At 40.2% G+C, this 25,646-nt stretch overlaps 1 protein-coding gene and 1 long non-coding RNA gene across 5 annotated transcripts in view; one reads left to right on the plus strand and one right to left on the minus strand.

The window, feature by feature from the left end:
* Positions 1-3,491: 3,491 nt before the first annotated feature.
* On the minus strand, positions 3,492-13,347 carry LOC108585855. The gene is made up of 3 exons (XR_002521969.2): positions 12,881-13,347; positions 7,393-8,794; positions 3,492-6,286 (listed from the first exon to the last, which is right to left on the minus strand). It is a non-coding gene; the product is annotated as an uncharacterized LOC108585855 (long non-coding RNA).
* Positions 13,348-13,535: 188 nt separating this feature from the next.
* The window catches only part of KCNIP4 (potassium voltage-gated channel interacting protein 4), a 1,168,224-nt gene continuing 1,156,113 nt past the window's right edge, over positions 13,536-25,646 (plus strand). For all 4 annotated transcript variants that reach the window (XM_003898535.4, XM_017959305.3, XM_031664098.1 and 1 more), the window contains exon 1: positions 13,536-13,778. In XM_003898535.4, coding sequence (XP_003898584.3) covers positions 13,718-13,778 — 61 coding nt within the window. In that variant the 5' untranslated portion in view covers positions 13,536-13,717. The remainder of the gene's footprint in view (positions 13,779-25,646) is intronic.

Here is a 25,646-nt window from a genome sequence, read left to right on the forward strand (position 1 = left end):
GAGGTGTAGCAGAAATGATAACCCAGAAACGGAAGACTCATTCATTCTTTTACTCAGACTTTCATTGAGTGGATATTTTGTTTTAGGCACTGAGACTGGTATTAGATATTCATTTGTCAATAAACCAAATGTGATTTCAGCCCTCCCAGAGACTACAGGAGTGGGTGTGTGTGTCTGCATGTGTGTCTACATTGGGAGATGACCACTAAATAATTTGATACACAAAAGATATGTATTTATAATTTGTGATAAATCATAGGTAATAAAGGAAGAAAACACTGTGATGGAGAAAAAAAATGGAGTGAAAGGGAGGGTGTCTCTGTCTACTTTAGACTGGGCTATCAGGAATTTTGCATTGATTTAACACATTTACTTGTTACAATGCTGACATCATGCTTTCCATCTCTAATATATTTTTGTGCACTACTATTCACTATCAGAAAATGACCTTTACTCCCAAACATGGTTTGCACTCATTTCTAATATTCTAAAACTATTGCATTTGGGTTGGTTACCAAAAACAATAATGATTATGTTTTACTTTTACCATCCGCTTAGTTATTGATTCATGATGATGTGCCATTAGCTAAATTTCTATTAATTAAAAAAATTATGTTCTCATGCTCACCTAGCTTCACGAATTCTCTCATTATCATTATTCTTTTGATGATAGAATAATCATCAACTTTAATTCATCGGACAGATGGATCATACTGAATTGTTCTAAGATCTAACATATAATAATGTCCAAATTACTAAGCGCTTTTTCACATACCATCACACTTAATTCTCATTTCACCCCGGAGATGTCTTGCTACTCCCACATTACAGAGGAGAAAACAAAGGGTAAAAGAACTTAAACATCAGTTCAAAGTTACACCAATATGACTGGCAAACATAAAAACCCAACTCTTTTCACTTCAGAGCCAGTGCGGGTTCCCTGTTGGCCCAGCTTTCTCCACTACTCGTACTGGTTTGCTTTTGGGCCCCACCAATGTTCTGCTTCCACACACTGGTTGTTCTTACCTTGATATATTTTTAACTTTTTTTTTTTTTACTTAATCCTGTATGTCCACTTATTTGGTATTTCTGGATAATCACCTGCTCAGTGGAGCTAGCTGCATTGGTAAGATACTTCTACTTCCCTTGCCTCAGTCCTTCCTTCTGGAAAGTGAGAATTTGGTAGCATCTTCCTCAAATAAGTACTCAATGAGGTAATACATAATATATCTTTTTAAAGTGCCTGCCACATAAGTGTTCAGCAAATACTAGTTTTTAAACTCTTCTCTCAATACGAGAAATAAGACCATTATTTCTTTTCAAACATGGTTTTGCAATGTCTACATAGTATAAAAAGCTCCATTATGCAAGAAGGAACACTCCATATTAGGGATTATCTCCTGTTCACTGTAGATCTTCCACCGTTCAAGTGCCATCAAAATGCCCTCAATGGTAAGCACAGGAACTGGATAAAAAGGCACTGAGGTCAGACAAAAGGGATCTTGTAGTTAGCAAAAGCTCCAGACTCCACTTGCCGACATCCACTTCAGAACTCCTCTTTGGAAAGTCTTCTCAGTCCCTGATTTAGTTGTGTAAATGAACTTCCCCTCCAAGTAGTTTTAGACGGGAGACTGGATTTGGACAGTTGAACTGGCCACATCATAAAATACAGAATGCTGGTTTCAGTACCTGTGCCTCAGCAGGAAAGCGACTGGCAAGAAGCACTGTCCTCCCTTTTCCAGCTCTCTCTTCTCCAACAAAAGGAATAAGACATCAGGATCCTTCCTTCTTCCTTATCCTGTCTGCAGCTTTTGACCTTTTTATGACTTATTAAAACATCTCCACAAGCAAAGGCAGAGAATGCTTGAATGTCTATGCTTTAGAAACACCAGCCAAAATTGTGAAGGCAGCCCACATTGGAAAAAACTGATAAAAATGAGATCCTTGAATCAGCAGATACGATTTAGGATATTCCTTCCTTTCTCATAGGAATGCAAGGGGGACTGCAGAGTGTAGTGAATAAACAAAACTAAACAAAAAACAAAGTCTGTGAACCTGGTGAGTTTTGAAGCAGCATGTTAGTTTTGTCAATGATCAGACTTGTGATTTCAGATAACTGCTCTAAGCCTGGGTATCTTCACTTGTCAAATGGAAAGGAAATCTGCTACATTGTAGGTAGTTGTCAGACATAATAAGAAGTGCCAATTACAGAACTTGGCACATGATAGGTGCTCAAAAAACGGTAGCTCTTAGTATTATCTGGAAATACCAATTATACACAATGATAGCCTGGAAAATAAAACAATGTTAACTTTCAGAGCGCAATCTTAAATATATGAATAAGGAATTTCTTGCTAATCCTTGTAGGAAGGTGATTAATGATATCCTTATTCCTAAATACTAACAATAAGTTATTTCAGGTTTTGGTGTCCTTGACATCTTGTTACCTCTTGTAACTAAGCCTCCTTGGAAAATCCTCTTTGCTTGGTTTCATGGCACAGGGATAGCCAGAATTCTGATAAAATTCATTTAAAAATTGGCTCCAATCCTGTGCCCCCTCCCGGTTCTTCAGTGGGGCAGACTAACATAATTATCTTCTATGGAGGAGCAACAGGTTTAGTGGGATGGAATTATAAAGGGCTTCTGCCCTCCGCTTTGGGGTTATTTGAGACTTTTTCAGTTTAGTGTATTATCTGTTACTGTAATGTAATTTTCACTATTTTGTGTTTTTGTGTGTGTGTGTGATTGTGCATAATGAATATGTATTTTTTCCCAGCTACTTCACAATGATACAACCCTACATTTCTCACCAACTGACATTTTTTGAAGACTGCATTTTTGTACCTCGTTCACCATGGTAAGCCAAAGTTAGTATTTGTATTGTGCAGTATTCTGCAGTAGAATCCTTCCTCATTCTGTACAGAGGAGCGGTATAACTTCATGATTAGCAGCATAAGCTCTAGAGCCAGATTACCCAGGTTTGAATGCTGGCTCTACCACTGTGCACCTTAATAACAGTGTGCCTTAATTTTCTCATCTGTAAAATGAGTATAACAGTATTACCTCATAGACTCGTGAAAATTAAACTAGTTAAATAATGTAAAGTGTTTTGAAATTGTTCAAGGTACAGAAAAATGCCTATTAAATGCAATGTTTTATGGACATACACTTTCCCTAGACACTCTTCTGTATACCGGTGTATCCTCTTAGTCTGTTCTCACACTACTATAAAGAACTACCTGAGACTGGCTAATATATGAAAAAAAGAGGTTTAATTGACTCAAAGTTCCAGAGGCTATATAGGAAGCATGGCTGGGAAGCCTCAGGAAACTTACAATCATGGTGGAAGGGTGAAGGGGAAACAAGCGCCTTCTTCACATGGTGGCAGGAGAGAGAGAGTGAAACAGGAAGTGTGATACACTTTTAAACCACCAGATCTTGTGAGAACTCACTCACTATCACGAGAATAGCAAGGGGGATTCTGGCCCCATGATCCAATCACCTCCCACCAGGCCCCTCCTCCAATTTGACCTGAGATTTGGGTGGGGACACAAATTCAAACCCTATCAACTGATGACATTTGGATCTATTTCTTCAACCCAGTCTCTCTCTGGAACTCCAGGGTAATTCCCATTTCACAGCTGAATATATTCATTTTCATATGCAAATGAGAAGATGTCATTTCCTTCTCTGAAATGCCTTTATTTGTGACCTCCATGGTTCAGGAAATGTACCCTCATCCAAGCAGCATCTCAGCCAGAACTCAGCATCATCATTCTGACTCCTTCATCACATTTACTAGTCATTATGTCTTGCCTTCTAATTATCTTTCTAGTGTGTCTTTTTTTAAAATCCCCATTGCCTCTACCTTACTTCAGGCCATCAGACTTTATTGTTTAGTCACTGGATGACCTTTGGAAATGAATCCACCCGTTTGCCCCATGTTGCCTGATTCCATTCTTTTCATGACTGCCAGAGTGATTAATCTGAAGCCACAATCTAAACCTATTATTCCTTGGACTAAATTTTTTCAGTGGTCTGCTGATGTCTCTGATTAAAACTTAAGTTCAAAGCTTGGTTTTAAGACTGCCACAGTCTGGCCACACCTCACCTCTCCTGCCACAGAACTTGCTCTCTAGCCCAGAGAACTACTTGCAGCTCTCTGCACCATAAACTTTTTCAATCTCTGGTACTTTGCATATGTGGTCTGTTTTAAGACAATGTTTCTCCTCTTTCTTCCTTCTCAAGTGATTGATACATGCTTGTCCATTAAGATTCAGAATTGATATTAGGTTCATCTATGAAAGCTTCCCTATTACCCAAGATTGAATTGAGGGCTTTTCTTATGTGTTCTCACAGCACAGGAATAAGCCCTTTGTGGCATTTGCAATATAATATAGTGGGTAGCTTCTTGGTGATGAAGTCAGACTGCCTTGTTTGAATCTTGGCTTTGTCATTTAGTAGCTCAATAAGCTTTAACTTAAGCTTTAAGTTCTTTAACCTCTCTGTGCCTCACGGTGATATTAATAGTTCCTGGGGTAGATGGAGAAAATGATTACAAATTCTTCCCTTCTCTGTATCTACCTTGCCTTAGATTTTTCAGGCTGTTATAACAAAATGCCACACCTTGAGTAGTTTAGAAATAACAAAAATTTAATTCTCACAGTTCTGGAGATTGAAAAGTCCAAGATCAAAGTGCCAGCAGATCCAGTGTCTGGTGAAGCCCAGATTTCTAGCTCATAGTTGGTTCCTTCTCGTTGTGTCCTTACATGGTAGAAGGAATGAGTTAGTCCTCTGGTCTTTTTTTCATAAGGGCATTAATCCCATTTATGAAGGAAGAACCCGTATTACCACATAATCTCACAAAAGACCACCTTCAAACACCATTGCCTTAGGGGTTGGGATTTCAACATATGAATTTGGGGGTACACAAACACTGAAACTATAGCATATCCCTTTCCAACATGCCATTGTAATTTCCTCCATCAAAGTTAAACTCTTTCTTCTTTGAATCTGGGCTGGTCTTGTCACTTGCTCCGGCCAATGGGACAGTAGCAAAGGTGTCCCAGGCAGAGGCTTGGAAAATGCTGTACCATGGCACCTACTCCCTCTTGCTGCTCTTGGGAACTCTGCAGCTACCATCAAATGAAGAAGTACAGGCTAGTCATTGGGATAGTGATAGAGACATGGTCCAGTTGTACCCATTACTCCAACCACTTGCATGATATGTAAGATGGCCATATCATTGCCAGCTGGCCACAGATGCCTGAGTGATCCCAGATGAGCACAGCCTACATTGGCAGACCACAGAACTGTGAGCTAAATAAATAATTATGTTAAGCCATTACATTTGGGGGAGGTTTCTTATATAGCAAAAACTAACATATGACTCATGGGTCATGAATATTGGATAAGTTCACACATACACAATACATAGAGAGTGCTATATAAGCATTCATTTTTCTTACTAAAGTTGCTTATTTCCTTGTGCAAGTCTACCACTAGAATGCTGGCTCCCTGAAGGGACTCTTTCTTTTCCCCTATTACATCTTCCCCACACAGTGTCTGGCTTGACATGTGGTACGAATGATTCAAGATTCTTAGGTCGTTGTCAAAAATCAACAAAGGAAATAAAATATAAATGACTTCTCATATCAGATGACCTTGTTATCCAGTAGTCCATGATCTTATTTCTTTATCCCCACTCCCCTCACCACCACCATCCCTGAGTTCTTACTGACAACTTGAAACCTAATGAGACAATAAACAGTTGAATCCATAGGAGTACAACCGACACAAAAGTGAAACAAAGTTGTCTCACTAAAGTGCAGTGAATTGATTGTGATTGTGTCTTTAAAACTGAGTCTGTTCCCATGATTAGGGGTGTATCTTTCATTGCATGTTCCCCCAACTCTCCCTAAATCCAAGTGTGCTTGTTCTGTAAGTATTCACTCTTCCAACATAGTTAGGTTTTCTCTTTTTGATACCATTTTATCACATCACCTATCTAAAAGACTCTGGACTTTAAAAAATCTAATGGTATTGACACTTAGACGGTCTCAGTCTTCCTTTTCCGTTATTTTCTTCATTTGTTGGCAGGTTGTTAACTAACACCTGAATTTGAGTGTCAAGTTCTTCATCTATTTTAATGTGTACATGCGGCAGTTTCACTATTCAAGTGTGACAGACTGTTAGACGGAGTTTTGAATTTTCTAGGCCCAGACTGTGGCATTTTTGGTTTTTTACCTTACTCTGAAGAAATAGGTTCTCAGTCTTCCTACAACACCTATAATTTGTATAAAGAATTTTAATTTTACTAATGAATTTTCAAACAAAACAAATTAAACATTAATTCTCCAAAGTACCAATTTCATGAATAAAGCTTAAATATACCGAGATAATTAACTTCCTTATCAACAGTATTATATAGTGCTTTGAGCCACACACGCATCAGAAATACGTATTTCTCCTATTTCTTTTTTCCTTTTCAAAGACTTTATGTCTTTCAATTAGATATTGGAAGAAAATAGTCATTTAGAATAGCTTTCAGCTATGTCCAACTTTTGGTTAAAAAGAATATTCTAGGCCCAGTGCGGTGGCTCATGCCTGTAATCCCAGCACTTTGGAAGGCCGAGGTGGGCGGATCGCCTGAGGTCAGGAGTTCGAGACCAGCCTGGCCAACATGGAGAAACCCTGTCTCTACTAAAAAACACAAAAAATTAGCCAGGCATGGTAGCGGGCACTTATAATCCCAGCTACTTGGGAGGCTGAGGCAGGAGAATCGCTTGAACCTGGGAGGTGGAGGTTGCAGTGAGCAGACATCGCACCATTGCACTCCAGCCTGGGTAACAAGAGCAAATCTCTGTCTCAAAAAACAACAACAAAAAAGAATATTCTAGAAATGGATTCATTTAGTTATAACAAAATCTCTTCGGGACAGTTTTATTCAAACTGTTAGCAGACAAACCAGTAAATTCTTACTTTTCAAGGACTGACTTTTAGTCTTCATGCAGGAAAATGAGCAATTAAAGAAAATACAAGGATGAAAGATATAAAGTGATTTGGAATTTAATGGACCTGTCTACTAATTATAACATATTTAAGTATAGAACCTAGAGATACGGAATTCAGGTAAAATCTTTTTGGCATTCACCTCATTAATGATATTTAAGTTTTTGCAGAGCTGTCTGGTTAAACTAAATCTCCATTCTGAAGCGAATCCTCTAATCACTTCTCCTGCTACCTACAGAATGTAGCCAGTGGATTTCCTGAAGTCCACAAGTCAGGGGTCATGGCAGTGAAGTGAAATAATGACTTTACATTTGTAATATGGACTCATCCTGCAAGACAAAGTTGCAAGGCAAACCTGAATTTTGATGCTTAGAGACTTACACTTCATGTGGCAGTATTCCAGCTTTTATAAACTTGGCAAACCTTACAGAAGCAAGTGCTGAAAGATATCAGACGATGAAGGTTTGTGACCTGGCTGCATCCCACGTGTCTTGTGAAAATAAGTCTCTTAATCTCCACGGGCTTCAGTTTCTTCTTCTGCAAAATGGGGATTATAAAATTTGAGCTGTCAACTTTTCAGAGTTGTAAAGATCAGATGAGGAATTGAATATAAAAATCCCACAGGAAGGTTGGAATTAACTTGGCAGCTCTAAAATGTTTACCTCATTTTTGTTTCATTATGGCATATTAATATTTCCTTTAATGTTAGGATCTCAAAGAAGATTATTTTACCTGATTATTATAATACAAGAGATTAAGAATCATAAATTTGCAAGTGTAGTCCAATGATCAAGGTTAGGTTGAAACCTAATGAGATAATAAGTGATTCTATTCACGTGAGTAGGGCTGGCATAAAAGTGAAGCTGGATTGTCTCATTAGGGTAAAGTACAGTGAGCTGATTGTAACACTAGCCTCTTCTTCTGCTCAGTGGGCTCTGCATGGCTCCAAGGGAGCCTAATGTAAATAAGTAAACAAACACAAAGCTGTGTCCAGTGTGTTGTTGAGCAGGACTTCCCACTTTTTTTTTTTTTTTTTAAGGCAGGGTTTTTCACTCTGTTACCTGGGCTGGAGTGCAGTGGTGCCATCATAGCTCACTGCAGCCTCGACCTCCTTGGCTCAGGCAATCCTCCTCTCTCAGTCTCTTGAGTAGCTGGGTGCCACTACCCACAGGTGTAAGCCTTTATGCCTGGCCAATTTTTTTTGAATTATTTGTAGAGACGGGGTTTCCTATGTTGACCAGACTGGTCTCAAACTCCTGAGCTCAATCAGCCTTCCTACCTCAGCCTCCCAAAGTGCTGGGATTACAGGCATGAGCTACCATGCCCAGCCTTCTCACAGTGTAATATGCTTACCTGGAACCACCTGAGGATGTTGTTAAAATGATGACAGTGATTAAGAAGATCTGAGGCAGGCCCCAGATTCCGAATGCCTGACAAGCTCACAGGTGACGCAGATGTTGGTGGATTTCAGACCACACTTTCTTGCCTCTAGTGTAGAGTAGTGATTTCTCAAAGTATGATCTTAGGGTATGTATTAGTCTGCTTGGCCTACCACAACCAAATATTACAGGCTATGTGGTTTAAACAACAGAAGTTTACCTTCCCACAGTTCTGCAGGCTGGAAGTCCAAGATTAAGGTGTCAGTAGAGTTCTATTTACACCGAAGGCTCTCTTCCTGGCTTGCAGATGGCTGCTGTGTCCTCACATGGCCTTTCTTCTGAGTGATTTCTCTTTTTTCCTCTTCCTCGAAGGCCACCTCTTCCTCTAAGATTAGGCTTCCTATCTAAACGATGGACTTCAGTTAAAAATAATGTATCATTGGCTCAATTGTAAAAACGTACTACACTAATACCAGATGTTAACAATGGGAAAACTCGGGGAGGGGTTCCTGGAGAGGGGGTACACGGGAACTCTGTATGCTCATTTTTTTTTGAAAACCAGAAAGTGCTCTAAAAGTCTATTAAAAAATAAATTATATTCTAAGACCTCCCTGCCAAACTCAGTGAATCCATCCATAGGCTGTAGCAGAGGAGTTTTTAATCTAACAGTTTAGGTGATTATTATGTATGTTAAAGTTTAAGAACCATCAAGAAGCAATTGGAAGCTCTCGTGTTTTAATCAGATAAATGTGAGTTCAAATCTCAGCTGCACCTCTTCACAGCTGACTGTCCTTGGGCTACTTAACCTCTCTGAGTCTCAGTCTCATTTTAAAATCAGGGTAAGAATAAGTATATATGATTTTTCTTAGAACGAATTCATAGAATGACATAGAGTTTTTAACACAGTGCATAGATGCATAGTGTAAGTGCTCAACAATTATGAAATAATAGAAGTTTTACTGTTACTGCCTAAGTTATGGTGAGCCAGGGAGAATTGTGGAAAATGTAAGGGGCTTTCAGAAAAGACAAAGCAATAAAGGTAATAGGCAATACAAAATCAGAAAATAATAAAAGTAATCCTGGTTGCTTCTATAACATTCCATTGTTTACATATAGCTTTCACTTTCATTCCCTGACTTGATCCTGACAATGACCTTGTGAGGCAGAAATTCCCCTTTTTACAGAAGAGGAACTGAAGCTTAGAAATGATCAGTGACTTTCTGGAGGATGTAGAACTAGGAAATGTCAGAGTCTAGAGCATCAAAATTCTAGTCCAGGGTGACAGTACAGTGTAGTAATTAAATTTGGGGGCTCTTGAGTCAGACTGTCGGATTCAAGGCCCAGAGATACTGATTACTATTATAAAATTGGCAAACCAGTTCCCTTCTCTGAGGCTTAATTTCTTCACTAGTTAAATAGGGATAATAACAATACTTATCTCCCAGGGCTTTGTAAAGATTAAATGAAATAATGTTCATAAAGTCTGAGATTAATGGCTGGCACATGGTGAGTCTTCTATTTCTGCACTCAATTTTTAATATGGTTCCTTGAGGGAAAAATATGCATCCATGCTATACAAAGAGTAATCTAGAGTTAGTCAGAGAAGGTGGAAATCTGTGTATGTGTCTTGAGGATGGGAAGAGGGGCTAAGATTGCTACAGCCTCGGAGGAGTAATAAGATGCTGGCACAGCACACTGTGGCCTATGAAGCTCTTCTCTATAACCATTTGAAGTACTTAAAGAGCCAATAAAGAGATAGTACAAGCAAGACAGAGACATCCTGGACTTTTGGTCCCAAATATCAAAAATGATGGTAAATGCGGCAGTAAAAAGATAATTATTCTGTGATGTTTGACAATGACTAAGAATCCAAGTAAAAAGGTCTGAACTTGGAATTTATAGTATATAAAATCCCATATGAATATTTTGGAAATATATTAATGTATTATTATATATAAATTATATAATATATAAATTATATTATATAATATATAATACAATACATATTTATATATTAATATATTACAAACTTCTTCAGCATAGTGTCTACTTTACACGATTTGGTTGTCTTCTTTATAATTAGTCAAGGGGTAAACATTTAGTAGGGCCAACATGGGCAGATGCTCATTGGATAAGATCTGAAAGGTAGTTTGGTCCAACAAAATGTTCTGCATATTTTGGAGATGAAGGAGTTGTGTATTACCTCCCACACTGTGAGGGAAGGTTGCTTAGACCTGTTATAGAATATAGTGGTGCCATTTCTTCTTTGAGTTCATCATGACAAAATATGATGATGATGATAATGGTGATAACTATTACGACAGTAGGTCTTACTGACTCTGTGTGCCAGGAGCCATCCTAAACACTACATATGCTGCCTCATATAATCAATCTTTCCCAATAGTTAAGTAGACCCTCCCCTCCCCTTTCCTTTTTTTTTTTTTTTTTTGAGACATAGTCTTGTACCGTTGCCCAGGCTGGAGTGCAACAGCATGATCTTGGCTCATTGCAACCTCCGCCTCCCAGGTTCAAGCAATTCTCCTGCCTCAGCCTCTTGAGTAGCTGGGATTATAGGCATGTGCCACCACACCTGGCTAATTTTTGTATCGTTAGTAGAGACCGAGTTTCACCATGTTGACCAGGCTGGTCTCGAACTCCTGACCTCAGGCGATCCCCTCATCTCGGCCTCCCAAAGTGTTGGGATTACAGGCGTGAGCCACCTTGCCCGGCTGAAACTATTATTTTCTTCATTTTAGAGTGAGAACATTGAGGCAGGTTATTAGTCCTCAAACATACAGCTTGTTCACAGTTGGAACTGGAATTCCAACCCAGGCTGCAGAATCCAAACCAGCATGCTCGGGTAGCTTTAGCTTTAGAAGTCATCATATAGAAGATAAAATTTTGAGATGGACAAGTATTAGTGATTCAAAGTTGTGGCTGGTTTCTGGAAAGACTGCTAGTTACAGAAAAAGAGAAAGAAGTAGTTGGTCAGTAAGTTGGAAGTTTGCTATGAGAAGTCTGCAGAAGAGGGAGAAGGTGGCATGTGACAGAATCAAATGATTAAATCTGACAGAATGGGCAGAGAGAAGACTTGTTATAAGGAAGCTGGCAAGTGGGAAGAATGCATTGGCTGTAAAAGTATGCAGACAAAATTCAATAAACATTTACACTGCATATGATCCCATCCTCTCTGACTCTCTCTCCTGTTACCCTTTCCTTCTCTCAATGTACTTCAGCCCTGTCAGCCTCCTAGCTGCCCTGCAAACATGCTGTTCTTATGTTAGTTCTTGCTGTTCTCTCTGCTTGGAAGTTCTTTTCCCCTTGAGATGTCCACGGCTGGCTCCTCACTTTCATCAGGATTCCACTTAACTGTTGCCTCTTTCATAAAGCCCTCCTGGACCCCCTATATAAAAGTGATCTCCCCAGCAGATCACTTCTGATTCCTTGATTTATTGTCAGTCTCTGCCTTCTAGATAGAAAGCCAGTAACTGAGGGTCTTTGTTGTATTCACTGTGGTATCCCAATGCCTACAACTGTGCCTTGTACACAGTAGTTACTAGATGTTTGCAGAATAATGAAAAAACAAATGTTTAGGGAAGACTAACTATGTGCAAGGAACTTTTCTAATTGCTTTGTCAATACAATATTGTTCTCAAGTTCAAGAATCAGGGTTGCCTATCTTTATACAGTGATTGGCTACATGCCAGCCATAGCCCTAAGCCCTTTGCATCTATTCATTTTCTTAAATCCTCACAACAAAACAATAATGTAGGTACCAGTTATAGCTGATATTTGTACCAAGCGACACGATTATGCAGTAGTGGAACTAGGATTTGAACCCAGACAGTGGGAGTGTCAGCATCTGTTTCCTTAACAATGAACTAAAAGGAGAGGAAGAGGCTCTCAAGAAATATACAAATACAAGCTATAAGGGCTCAAAGGACTAAGTAAATCGTTCGTGGGTTTGGGGATGGGGAGAAGGGTAATAAGGTGTCAATTGAGACCTACTTGGAGAAAGGGGGAAGACTTCCCTTGGTGACAGTGTGTATAAATAATCCAGCAGCCACAGGGAGGGCAAATAGTTTCACAAACACTTAGAAATGGCTTCCACCCAAGTCATGGCCAACTGGCCTTGCAGCTGAGAGTGAGAGGGAATTTTAATTCCGTTTGCCTGGAGAACGGGTCAACTTGACCTTTCTTCTGAAAAGAGAGGCTTTACGCATTTGACTCCTGGGGACACAGAAGTCTGCGTTTTAATTTTGACTTCTCAAACAGTAACCATGGCCACAAGTGGTCTTATTGGTTTCTCTTTACCTTCCCAACTATTCCCGGCCTTACTGTGCTTCAGAAGGGCAAATGACCCTGGGGGTGGTGAGCGATAGCTGCTGGTTGACCTGCCTGGGAGATCTCAAATGAAACCTCCCACAAGGATGCCACCCCCTCTCTCCAAGGTGGTATTCTTCACCTCCGCCCTGCCCTGCGATGCTCACCTGGAGTCTAGAGCCAGTGTTTCCCCACACTTAGCCGAGTCGCATGACCGGTTCTAGCTTCAATGGGAAGTTTCCTGTCTAGGAGTTCCTGGCGCTCTGCCCGGCTCCGGAGAAGGGCATCTCCTTGCGCTTCCCCTCTGGTGTCCTTCAAACTCAGCCTAACTTTGGCACCAGTATTTCCAGTCTAGCTGTCCGAGTTGGAGCCCCTGGGGGCCGCAGCGGTGTTATTTGAAAAGGCGCGGCGCCTTCGAGCCCCTCCCCAGAACAGGCGCTGCTCGCAGTGACAAGGGGTCCTAGAGGCGCCCACTGAGAGCCGCTGGCAACTCCCGGGGGTGCCCTGCCCAGCCCGAAGTCACCTCGGGTCTCTTTCAGGTCCATCTGCTCTGTCGCTAGAGGCACCGCACCACCAGCTGCGTTTTCCTATCCCCGTACCCACCCGCACCCCCCAGTCCGGTGTCTCGGCAGCAGGTGGTAGGGGCGGCGCCCACGCGGGCGAGGGGCTGGGGTCCCCGCACTGTAGCCGCCGGTGCAGCTCGCCAGCTTCCAGCCGCTGTCGCCGAGCTGCCAGCGCCTCGGCCGCCCCCGCGCGCCCCGCGCGCCCCCGCCGCCAAGGGCCGCGCAGCGCCCCCGGCGCCCCCCGCCGGCCTCCGCCTGCACCTGCAGCAGGCTCCGCGCGCCCTGCCCGCCGCCGCCGCCGCCGCCGCCGCCGAAGCTCTCTCTCCCAGCTCCACGGACGCCCCCGGGCCGAGCGGCGGTGCGCTCCGGTGCAGACCCGTCGACAGACGCCCCTGGCCAGTGGACCCCTGAGTCTCACTCCTGCACCCTGTGTCCCCAGACATGAATGTGAGGAGAGTGGAAAGCATTTCGGCTCAGCTGGAGGAGGCCAGCTCCACAGGCGGTAGGATGCAATAAGCTTGCGAGCGGGCGCCCGCTTCCGCCCTCCTTCCCTCGCGAGCCGAGACGGCTGCCCCTTCCCTTCCTCGGCTAGGGACGCTTGTTGCCTTCGCTGCATGAGACACAGTCACCTGGCGGGACTGGGAAGGGGAGGTGGGAGCGGCGGGAATGGGGTGCAAAGGAGAGGGGGGTGCATGCAAGATCCAGGTCGGGGAAGAAAAGATGTTTGAAGTGTGTTTGAAACTCGCCGGTGGCAGGGTCCCCGGCGATCCTGTGCGTACTTTTGCCTTCTCTGAAAATTTCCAAGGTTGTTTATGCATCTGCCAGATGACTCCAGACCGCACGCTTCCTTCCCCTAACACCTGGGGATTAATGAGCTGAAATAGTATTGGTCGTCTCCTTCCACTTTTCCTTTATGCCCCCAAACGTTTCTTCATTACAACTGTATTTTTGTCCCCTGGTAAGATACTGGCGGTATCTTGCCCATGTCGGATTCTTCAGCCGGAGCGTATGGCTTGTTTTATGGCTAGCTTCAGTTTAGTGTGTTCAGAGAAAATGGTCCTCAGTGACACTTGGAAATAATTTATATACAGTATAGCCTTGGAAAGGTATCGGGCACTGTGTTAGGATCTTGGCTTTCAGAGAAACGTGCGTTCTGCGAAAGCAGGGAGAAATGTTTTGCTGTTTGGTGGGATCCATAGAGAAATAGGGGACGATGCCCTCCCACAAAGAGTCTTGGGTTGCATCGATTTGTTATTAGGTGGTTTTGATGTGTACAGAGTATTTTACAGGAGCCAGAAATAGAATGGAAGTGATTTTGGGGCACATGAGAGTGATAAAGGGCTGGACCAGCTCCCGGATTACATAAGCTAAGGGGTCACATATGGCTATAGCATAGTTTGGGTTTAGAGGGTGAAAAACTTGGACTTGAGGGCTGCAAACTTGCATGGAAAGAGGTGTTTCCACTTGCTCCATTCTTTAGTACTCAGGGAAATGGAGTCACCTCAACAACTTGAGTCAGTCATTCGAATTTATGGCCATGAGAAATGGAAATGGACACCCTCCCTTTTTTTTCTTCACTCCAATAGTTAAGGTCATTGTAACTGGGAGGACACTAGTCTCACTTGAATATGTAATTTTAAAGAGAACAGTCTTAATCCTTTTGGACTGGAAAAAGTAATATGAACATCACCTGTAATGCCCCACATTTGACTTGTAACTGTATTTAGTTCTGTTTTCACTTATACCTGGAGATGCCCACTCATTATGAGCCAAGCATATATAGAATATCTCTTGTGAGAAATACTTACAGTCTTTAAGAGATCAAATGTTTCCTGAGTGGCATGTTTAGTGTAGAGGGCTGAGTAGTTGTTGGGTGTTGAGTTCGTAGGGTCTCTGTCTTTGCAGTTCTTTAGAATAAACATAGGGTAGAGGGCTAGTTGTCATATTAGAGACTCATTCACACACATGGCAGCCCAGGGAACTCAAGGCTGGAGCAGATGGCAGGAATGTCCTCTCCGGAACTGGAAGGCTTGCATTGCTTGGCTCCTCAGTGACCACAGCTTTTTGACTGTGCCTGTTCTTCCAGCAACTGGATGGGTATTGAATCAGCATGTCTAGTGTACGCACAGGGCCATAGGTGGCCATAATCACTATAAATGAGAAATGAAATTGAAGTCACACCTAGGGAGTACTATACATTTAAAAAAGCAAACCTTTTAGTGCTATCTCCAGAATCAGCAAGTGTTCACTGTTTATTTAGAGAACAGAAATATGTTGATGTATACTTTGGCTCAGGTGAGACCAAAGTGATTAGTTTTCTGGCTGAGAATTGACTTGACACCTGTTTCTTGAATTGTATTCACAAATTTTTAGCTAGTTGTCATATGATGGGAAGAATAAAGAAAAAATAGTTTGGATTATCATTTTTATTCTTGTTGATATTGCTTCAAAGCTAATATTAGAGAATGATGCCCAAATATGTAATATTATTTTCACCAAACATATGCATAAGTACTTTGCTTACTTGTGATCAGATATAGGGTGGTCTTTACTAATCCTGGGATGAGAAAGGATGATTTTTAAAGGCTTAAACTCTATCTTCCATTTTTGTTTTAAAATAATAGTCCTGATATCTTATTCTCTTTCCAATAAGTGGGCTGTTTATATAACTTCCAAACTATCTTGTACTATGATACAGTTTTTTCCTTGAATATATATCTCTGGGATGGAGGTTTATAAGATGATTTATCTGGAATCTAAGCAAAATTTAACTGGAAGCTCTAACTGAGAGAAATATATGTATATGATAGAGAAATCGGAAATTGGAGAGTGTGAGTCTGTGTGTGTGTGTGTGTGTGTGTGTGTGTGTGTGTGTATTTTATTACCTGACTTGGAGATAGAACACTGTGAAAAATGATTTACTGAAAGGCAAAGGATGAAACTACATGAATGGAAAGTAGAGAGGAAATGTTGGAAATGACAGAACAGAGTCGAGTTGCAATTCTGAAACTTTATAATAATTTAGTTTAAAAAGTTCATTCCATACTCTCTTCTCAACAAGTAAAAGCATCTAATATGCTAACTGATGAGCACCACCTGTAAATCACTGTAATTGACGTTGTTAATGCCAGAGAGGACAGAAAATGGGCGAGTTGTGCATAAGTACATGTAAGTAGAGAAGGTTTCTTACAAATTAGAGTGCTCACTTTTGCCCCGCCAGCTTCCATGTTCAACCCAAAGCCTGACCAAAACACATTTTTTATTTCATTGTCTAATCCCATTATTTTGCACTCCTGTGAGGTAATCCTGCTAACAGTGGGGAGAAAGAGGGAGATGATAATTCAGCTGTGTGTTTGAAAGATAATCAGAAATAAGGTCAGAGGAAAAAAAAACCTACAAAATTATTCATTGGTGTCCTTAATTTGTGCCATCTAACTTAGGGATGGCAGATGTTATGTGATGTAATCTACAACTAAAAATGAGGAGGAAAATGTATGTTTCAATAGTAAAGTAAAAAAATCTCTTCAATTTTGAATTGTCATTTGATGGATGTATCATGGCTTTGGCTTAAGTTTTATGTTTATTAAAAATAAAGCAAACTCAAATTAGTAATTCCACAAGGGTAATATTGAAAAATCCATTTATTCTGAATCCATGAAAAGTTTTTCATCATACAATCATTATTTTATTTTCTTTATGTCATATAAATGTAAGGGGTGTACTAAACAAATGATAGGATGAAGTGTTGAAATTCAGCCACCCTCTCTCCCCAGGCCTAAAGCTTACGCCATCTCGTAAAATAAAGCTATGGATGGTTTGGAAATTAATGAGCCATGCAATATAAAATATGTATGCAAGATTTCTGCAGAATTGTAGACTAGACAGTAGTTGATTGTTTTGAAGATATATTTCTGGGCTTAAATTATTAAGCCCTTACTATTTTTTGTCCTTTTATTTATTTTTCGTGTTCTCACTTTTTCCAGAACATGTGAATAATATTGCTTTTCAATAATACATAGCAGAATGTGTTTTTTTTACTAAATAGCCTCTCTTCTTAGTGACTATTTCAAGTAGATAAATGTGTGAGGCGGGGAGGGGGTTGTGGGGAGATGAGTATCTTATTTGTTCAAGGAGCCTTGCAAGTCTGAAAAATCTTTTAAAATTCTACAACTGCACCCAATATTATAAATTAATTCACCCTTGGGCATTGAATCACCCATTTGTTTTCCAAAAGTATTCATTTGGTTAAAGTTCCTGAGGGCCTTTTCTCAATTCATATCCTTCTGAACTCACTGGGTTGTTTCATGCTGTTTACCAACATGTCTTGGGAAATTGTGAGCTCTGTGAGAGCAGAGGTTTTCTGTCCTGTTCACCACTTCATCCCCAGGATTGAGCATGAAGTCTGACTTGTAATATTTGCTCAACAACAGATACTGAATGAAAGAAGCCTTCCCAACTTGCTTGAATTATTCTATTTTCTCTGATTTCTCTCGGATCTCGTTTTTTTGTTTGTTTTGTTTTGTTTGTTTGTTTGAGATGGAGTCTCATTCTGTCACCCAGGCTGGAGTGCAGTGGTGTGACCTTGGCTCACTGCAATCTCTGCCTCCTAGGTTCAAGCGGTTCTCCTGCCTCAGCCTTCCGAGTAGCTACGATTACAGGCGCACCCGCCACCATGCCCGACTAATTTTTTTTTCTTTAGAGTTTTAGTAGAGATGGTGTTTCACCATGTTGGCCAGGCTGGTTTTGAACTCCTGACCTCAAGTGATCCAACCGCCTTGGCCTCCCACAGTGCTAGGATTACAGGTGTGAGCTACCGTGCCCAGCCAGATCTCCTTTTATGACACTTATTTCCTCTCTTTTACCCATTTCGTGCAGCCTTTCACATGGTTGTCTTTTAATTATCTTCTCCCTCTATACTCTCTTCCTAATCAAAGTGTGGCTTTGATTCTTATTTTGATGGGGGAGTATCTCTTGAGTCTATAGTCTGCTCCATTCCTCTTCTGCTGGTCAGACTCATAAGAAAGTTTTACCAACACCTTAAAGTCAGTATGTCAAAAAGGACATCATGCTCTGTCTTCTAAAAACAATTATTGTGGCAACATTTTTTGAGACATGTTGTAAAACAAACAAACAAAGCAAAAGAGTCTCCTTCTCTATGGTATTCTCATCATGACGAATAAGTCACCAAGACTTATTGGTTCTCTTCTGTATTTTATGTCTGTCTCTTCCTTCAATTTCCATTTCCACCACCAAGATTTTGTTCTCAGCATCCTCTCTAGGCCATGACGGTTACATCCTATTTGCACTGACTGCTACTCCCCACTCAAAACCAACCAAATTTACTGAAACCTAACTTGAGTCATAGAATTCTCCTGCACAAAATCTTTTAATGCCACCCCCCAATTTTTATAGAATTTTTATAGAATTTTATAGAATTTTTATAGAATTTTATAGAATTTTTATAGAATCAAAAATACAAATTCCTTAGCTTGATTTTCAAGGCTCCTACAACGCAGTGATAGCTCTCCATCCTAACATTTTCTTTCATGATGCTGCTAGGTCTACACCTTGATCTGGCTAAACTGGACTGTTCCTTGATCTCCAAACATATCTTTTTCTTTTTTTCACTTTCTTTTAAGTCAGAGTCTCACTCTGTTGCCCAGGCTGGAGTGCAGTGGTGCCATTATGGGTCACTGCAGCCTCGAACTCCTGGCCTCAAGCTGTCCTCCCACCTCAGCCTCCCAAGTAGCTGGGACCATAACCAGCTGTATCTCCTGTTTTACCCACTGCTTAGAATTAACTTCCTGCCCTCACATTGCCCGGTGAAAATCTGTATATCCATCAAGACATATCTGAAATGTAGTGTCCTTCTCTTGTAGCCTCACTGATTTCTCCCTGACTCCTCCTGAAATAATTATTCTTTGAATTTTCTTAACTTGCTTTTCTTTTATTGTTGATATAGATCTGAATGACAAGGCAGAATTAACTAGACATAATTTGTCTCATTTGCAGATATTCAGTTGTAACTTTTTGATGGCAAGTAGTACCATGCAAGAATTACTAATTTTTGTACCCCTAGTAAGCACTTGTACAATGCTTCATAAACTAGTAGACATTTAGACCAGTCATGGTGGCTCACGCTTGTAATCCCAGAACTTTGGGAGGCCGAGGCTGGCAGATTGCCTGAGGTCAGGAGTTTGAGACCAGCCTGGCCAACATGACAAAACCCATTCTCTACTAAAAGTACAAAAATTAGCTGGGCATGGTGGCGGGCACCTGTAATCCCAGCTACTTGGGAGGCTGAGGCAGGGAGAATCGCTTGCACCCAGGAGGCAGAGGTTGCAGTGAGCCTAGATCGCGTCATTGCACTGCAGCCTGGGCGACAGAGTGAGACTGTGTCTCAAAAACAAAACAAAACAAAACAAAACAAAACAAAAACTAGTAGACATTTAAAACTATTGATGGAATCAAATCACATTGTCCCGTGGTAGACCCACCAAAGACCAAAGTTACAATTCACATTTGATTGCATGTTAAGCCATTGGCTGGAAGTGACTTTTGGCTCCATGTCTTTCCATTCAGTGGACTGAGTTTATGAGCACAGTACATGACATCAAGATATTGCTCCTTTGAACTGTGCATGTTCTTGCATCTATAGCACCATGACTATCAGAGTGCACACTGTTTCTGGAAACTAGCTTAACAGATGCCCAGTGATTTTGTACATTTAGGGCAGTCGTCAGTGTCATCTTTGGATGTTGTTACTATGACGTTCCCTCATTCTTACTCCCTTCCTGATCGATGACCACCTCCAACATCAGTAGTCTGAGGTGCCTCACATCTCCTGGCCCCTAACCCCACAAATGGTCCTTTGTAAATTTCCCCTCAGTGAGTGAATGCCTACACCACCACATCCACCACCATCATTCTCATCAGATGATAGATCCTTGCATTATGGCAGTGGATGTGGAAAGGAATGGGAAAATTTAAAAAGGCATGGAGACGTCATTCAGTGTATACACACCCATTTCCTTAGGTGCAACTTCCTTTTACATCAGATTTCACAGTGAAAAATCAGGCTGTATTGAGAGGGAAGTAAGAGGGAAGTGAAAAGTGTGTCAAGACTGAGAGAGGCAGAAGTTCAGCTCCTTTGCTGTCATTGCTGTGGCTGTACCTCCTCTTCTTGCCCTGTCTTTTCACTATAGGCTGCGCTATATGTGCACACATGCACATAGCATTAGAGAACCTGAAAAAGGGCTGACTGTCAGTATTTAAACATAAAGGCTCTTCACACACTCTGACAATATAAGGAATAATTTGAACATGGATATAAATATAGAATTTTCCATATTGAACATTTGGCCTTCATGCTCATGTTAGGGGCTGATTTTTCTTCCTGAACGAACACAGCCAGTGTGGTTGAGTGGCTCTCTCATTGGAAATAGGTTGTCAGTTTAAATACCCTTTGGATATGTTATTGACCTTTTAGAAACTTCTCTCCCTCTACCTGCCCCATCCAAACTATTTATTTAGGTAAAAATAAATCATCAAAACATTTTACAGCAACAGTTTATAACTTTTTGATTACCTGAAATCTGTATTGGCTTCGGGAAATGTCCCCTCTTGTATTCAGGCGGCATCTGCTCATGAAAGTCTTTAGGGAATTAGATCTGGATTTAAAAAAAAAAATTTAAATAGGTCTTTATTTTAAAAAGGTTTTGGAGGAAAAATAGACTTCCATCTCCAGATGTCAACAGTTCTTAATATTTTGAAGGATCTTTTGAGTTAAGCAGTTTAAGCAGTGACATTGCCCAGATGGGAATGAAAATCAGATTGAACTGATAACAGTAACTACTGCAGTCTAATGACGATTTCCCCACAATCCATGTCTTTTTTTTTGTTGTGCTGTTTGTACATTGTTACATATGGTAAGATGTCTCAAAATCTTATTATTTTGTTTTTTACGAGAAAAGACATGAGTTCTAAATGTCTTCATGAGTTTCATAGTAATATCGGGTACATATAGCACATGCAGCTCTTAAACTGATCTATATCTCCAAATAGATATTCTGCCAAGGGTTTTATTTTGGGTTGTAACTTTTTATAATTTAATGAATATTCATTATGATAACATGGGAAACTACTTTCCCATGGTCTAGCCCATACCTTTTATCCATGCTTTGCATTTGGTAATTCACTCCATGAATTAAAGTATCTTATGGTTAGTTACATCTAAAGGCAAAGATACAGGGTTGTACTCCAACCCATTCTACTGTAGTGAAACTGATCCCCCAGTCTTCTTGTGTCCACAGGGAATTCGAGGAAAAAAAGGTAATATAGAACTAACTAACAGACATTTATAAAATAATTCTGTGAGATATAGTATGAAGAACAAGTTAAATTTGGAGAGAAGCTTAATTTAGAGAAATTTTAATTTAGGAAGGTAAGAATATATAAAGTAGTCATTGAGTTTAATGTTGCTGTTTCTTTCTTTCTTCCACTGTGCAGTGGTGGTAATGATATCTACTTGTAGCTTATAAAGATCCTGTAATGATGAAATAAGATTAATTCAGCAAATATTTACAAAGGAACTACTTAGTATTGGGATGACTGAGACGTAGAGTCTGCTTCTAGAGAGCTTACTGTTTATACAAGAGTTAGTAACTGAATGTGCACGAGGCATTGATAGTCAAGTTGAGGAGAAAATAAATGCCTAAACATGTTTATTTTAAAATATTCATTCCCATAACAGAGTTAAGGATGAAGTGAGATGGATGTTTAAAAGCAAAATTACTTCCAGCTGGTATAAGTGCTGTTCCTTTCCAAATGGAAGCACACAGTGATATTGAAGTTGACCTTTTCCTTTTTGGGGTCCTGTAGAATAAAGCTATGAGAAGAACTGGGCTTGAAGTCCTGTGTTTTTTCTATTGTCCATTTCTTCCTGCCCTCTACCAATTTTTCTAACTGTAATCTGGGTTTATCTTTCAGTCACCTAACGACATTACATTATCTAAGCTATTTTAAAGATTTTAAAAACCTTCTTTGATGCTGGAAGTCTGTAAAAAATGCACTTTTTTCCTAAAACAAATATGATTTGGAAGCTTGGAGAATGCAAATGAGCTGTATCTTCTGTTTAAAGACAATCCTAAAGGAATTGAAAATGCTCAGGTCTGTTATTGGGAATTTACATGATGTTCTGATGTAGGCAGAGGCACTTCAAATTGGTGTAGGAATTTTCAAATTAAATAGGATGTTTCTCTAATTTTTAAACTTAATTTTGGGGATCACTTATTATAAGGATGTTATACATCATCTAATATTTCAAGCACTTGTGAAAGTCACATTCTGCTCAACTTTTCTCACATCCTTTCCAAGAATTTTAAATCACTTTTTCCATATCATCTATTTTAATAAACTTCCTTTAATTTGCAGATGAGCCTTTTATACGGTGATGCACAGTATTATTGCAGTGGTTATCTGTTCCTTGTCCGCTCATGGTCCAGTTTCATCAGGATTTTCTGCTGAAGTCATGATATCTGAGAGAGTTGGCACAGACTCTGAAACGCAGGTGCACTGCGTTAATTTAAAAGTTGTGAGGAGGAAAATTTTGGGGACAAGTATAAAACAATCAGAGTATAGAGGCAGGCATTGAGAAACATGGAAAAAGGAAGCAGGAAACTGTAAAATACAATATCCAGGGATATGGAGTGAGGGAATTCTCTTGCTATGGGTTTATAGAATAAATCTCATTTTTTTTTTTTTTTTTGAGACAGAGTCTCGCTCTGTCGCCCAAGCTGGAGTGCAGTGGCGCGATCCTGGCTCACTGAAAGCTCCGCCTCCTGGGTTCACACCATTCTCCTATAAATCTCATTTTTTAAATGGAGGTGTTGTAAGATAGTTTTTAAGAAAGGGCACACATCTAAACTGGGAAGCTGGAAGGTAATAAATGCTAGCACTTCTGGTGTAATTTAAGTACAGAAGTCACCGCTACACCCCATAAGTCCTCCTAGTTAAAGTTATGGATGTAACCTCCAAATGAAAATTGGTCATTAAAAAGTACTTTGAAAATTGTTGTTCACCTCTCAGAATAAACAGTGAGAATGAAAAATCCACCACCTCTACCCTGGGAAGATTAAACTGTAAAATTAACTTGTTATAAGCATTGCAATTGAAAACATAGCTTTATTTATCCTTGGATCCCTGAGCACGGGATTGTGGCCTTCCATAACTATTATTAGAGCAAAATTTTAGATCTCAATGACAGTCATAACTTCAGCCTTAATGCAATTTGTGTTGTGATAGTTTTAGAAATATTTTTGAGAATGTTATTAAACAATCATTCATTTAAAATGCATTTATCAATCACCTACTATATGAGAGACACTGTGCTAGTAAATATTTCAGAATATAAAGATATGTTAATTGTTTAAGTTATAGGAATTAAACATTTAAATTATATTTTCCTTCTCTACCCTAGACTTCTACTTGACCCAAATTGTGTATTAATTACATAGTGTATGTTAGTTTACTTAATCTTCAAAGGCATGTGCTAAATACCTTCCTAGGACCCTATCATATGTTCTTAATGAAGAATATCAGTAGCTGTAGTCCTTGTCCTCTGTGAAATAATAAGCTGAAGGAACACTCAGTAAATCTATCATAATCACATGGTTTGTTGTTGAGTCATAGTGGTTTTTTAGAATCATGTATAATACAACACAATCATGTATAATACAGAATCATATATAATACAGAATCATGTATAATACAACACAAACCTTATGTAGGAAAAGAGCATTATTCTGTAGACTAAATAATGTTACTAATCCTTCATATCAGTGGGGATTTCCCCAAATGTGAGCCAATTGATTCTTTCACAAAACATATACTGAACATTCATTTCCCAAGTATTCTTCTAAGTACTAGAATGCAGAGTTGAAAAATATCCCATGGAAAAGAAGCCCTGAATCTAAAGAGATAGACATGAGAGATGAAAATTAGAACTTCAAAAGCCCTGTAATAACACCAGGCACAGACTGCTTTGGAAACAGATGTAAGTCACACTATGCAGGCGGGACAGAGTCATAAAAAGCTACTTAGACTAGGTAGGACTGGAGGATGAGAATGAATTTTTCAGGGAGAGATGGCAGGTGAATTATGAAAGTTTCAGGCAGGGAGAGCTGTGGTCCCAAGGCTGGACCAAGAGAACATGGTACTACAATCAGGGAACATTAAGAATTTTGTGTGGTTTTGTGAATGTGTGGGGAAGAAGAAAATTGTGAGATGGGAAGCTGGACAGTAGTCACGGTCAAGATGTGATGAAGTATGAAAACTACTGATAGATTTCAATCAAGAGCAGAGCATCACCACATTTGCATACTGGGAAGATAACTGGTGATGTAGCCAATGGACAAAAAGGGAGTAAAACAGCAGGCAGAGACCTGCTGTGGCATAGCTGCAGGTGAGACATAATGAAGGACAGAGCAAGGCATTGGTCATGCAGTGGAAGGCAGAGAGTACACATTAGACAAATAGAGGACAAGAGCAACTCTCGGTTTCTGGCCAAGGGAACTGTTGCATGGCATACATTTACCAAGATGGAAAATACAGAGAAGGAGGTTCGGTTGAGAAAAACCTGAATGGTCAGTTTTGGAGAACAATGAAATTTAAGGGCTTCTTGGATATCAAAGTGGAGAAGATGCCCAATAGGTATTGGGCCATATGGGTTGCAACAGGATACTGAGCTTAAATTTTGTGGGTAGAAGACCATCAAATTTCACAAAAAGTGACAGAATGAAGGGAATTAATTTTGCATAGCTGTGTAGGAAGTACCATCAGTTGGGATATATTGAGGAGGCGGTCCCATTAGTCTAGGCAAGAGAAAACAAACGTTTGAACAAGGGTAAAGGCAATGGGAATGGAAAGGTGAGATGGCTGTTGTGGGGGAGAAAGATGGCAAGGTTGGTGACTGTGATACTTTGTGGCGCTGCTGTGAGTGACAAGGAATATAGGAGGAGGGACAGGTTTTGGATGGAAGATAATGTGTTCATTTTTAGAAATATTGATTTTGAGATGCTGGGAAAACATCCAGGTCAAACTGTCCCAAAGGCAGATGGAAATGCAGAGTTCAAATTTAATCTATTCAGAGAGGCACTCATTTATTTCACATCCAGCATTGTGATGAGTATTAGGAATAGAGAGATGAATGAGGCACAGTCTTGCACCCAAGAAACTGGCCATCAAATTAAACTGGGACCCCAGTTTAGGAATTAGTTGCAGAAAGATGATGGTAATTGAAGTCATGAACTGGATAAGGAATAGAGTCTAGAGTCAGAACTGTAAAGAATAAGGGTGGGAGATGGATGTGAAA

Source organism: Papio anubis, chromosome 3, assembly GCF_008728515.1.
Source record: "Papio anubis isolate 15944 chromosome 3, Panubis1.0, whole genome shotgun sequence".
Taxonomy (NCBI): domain Eukaryota; kingdom Metazoa; phylum Chordata; class Mammalia; order Primates; family Cercopithecidae; genus Papio; species Papio anubis.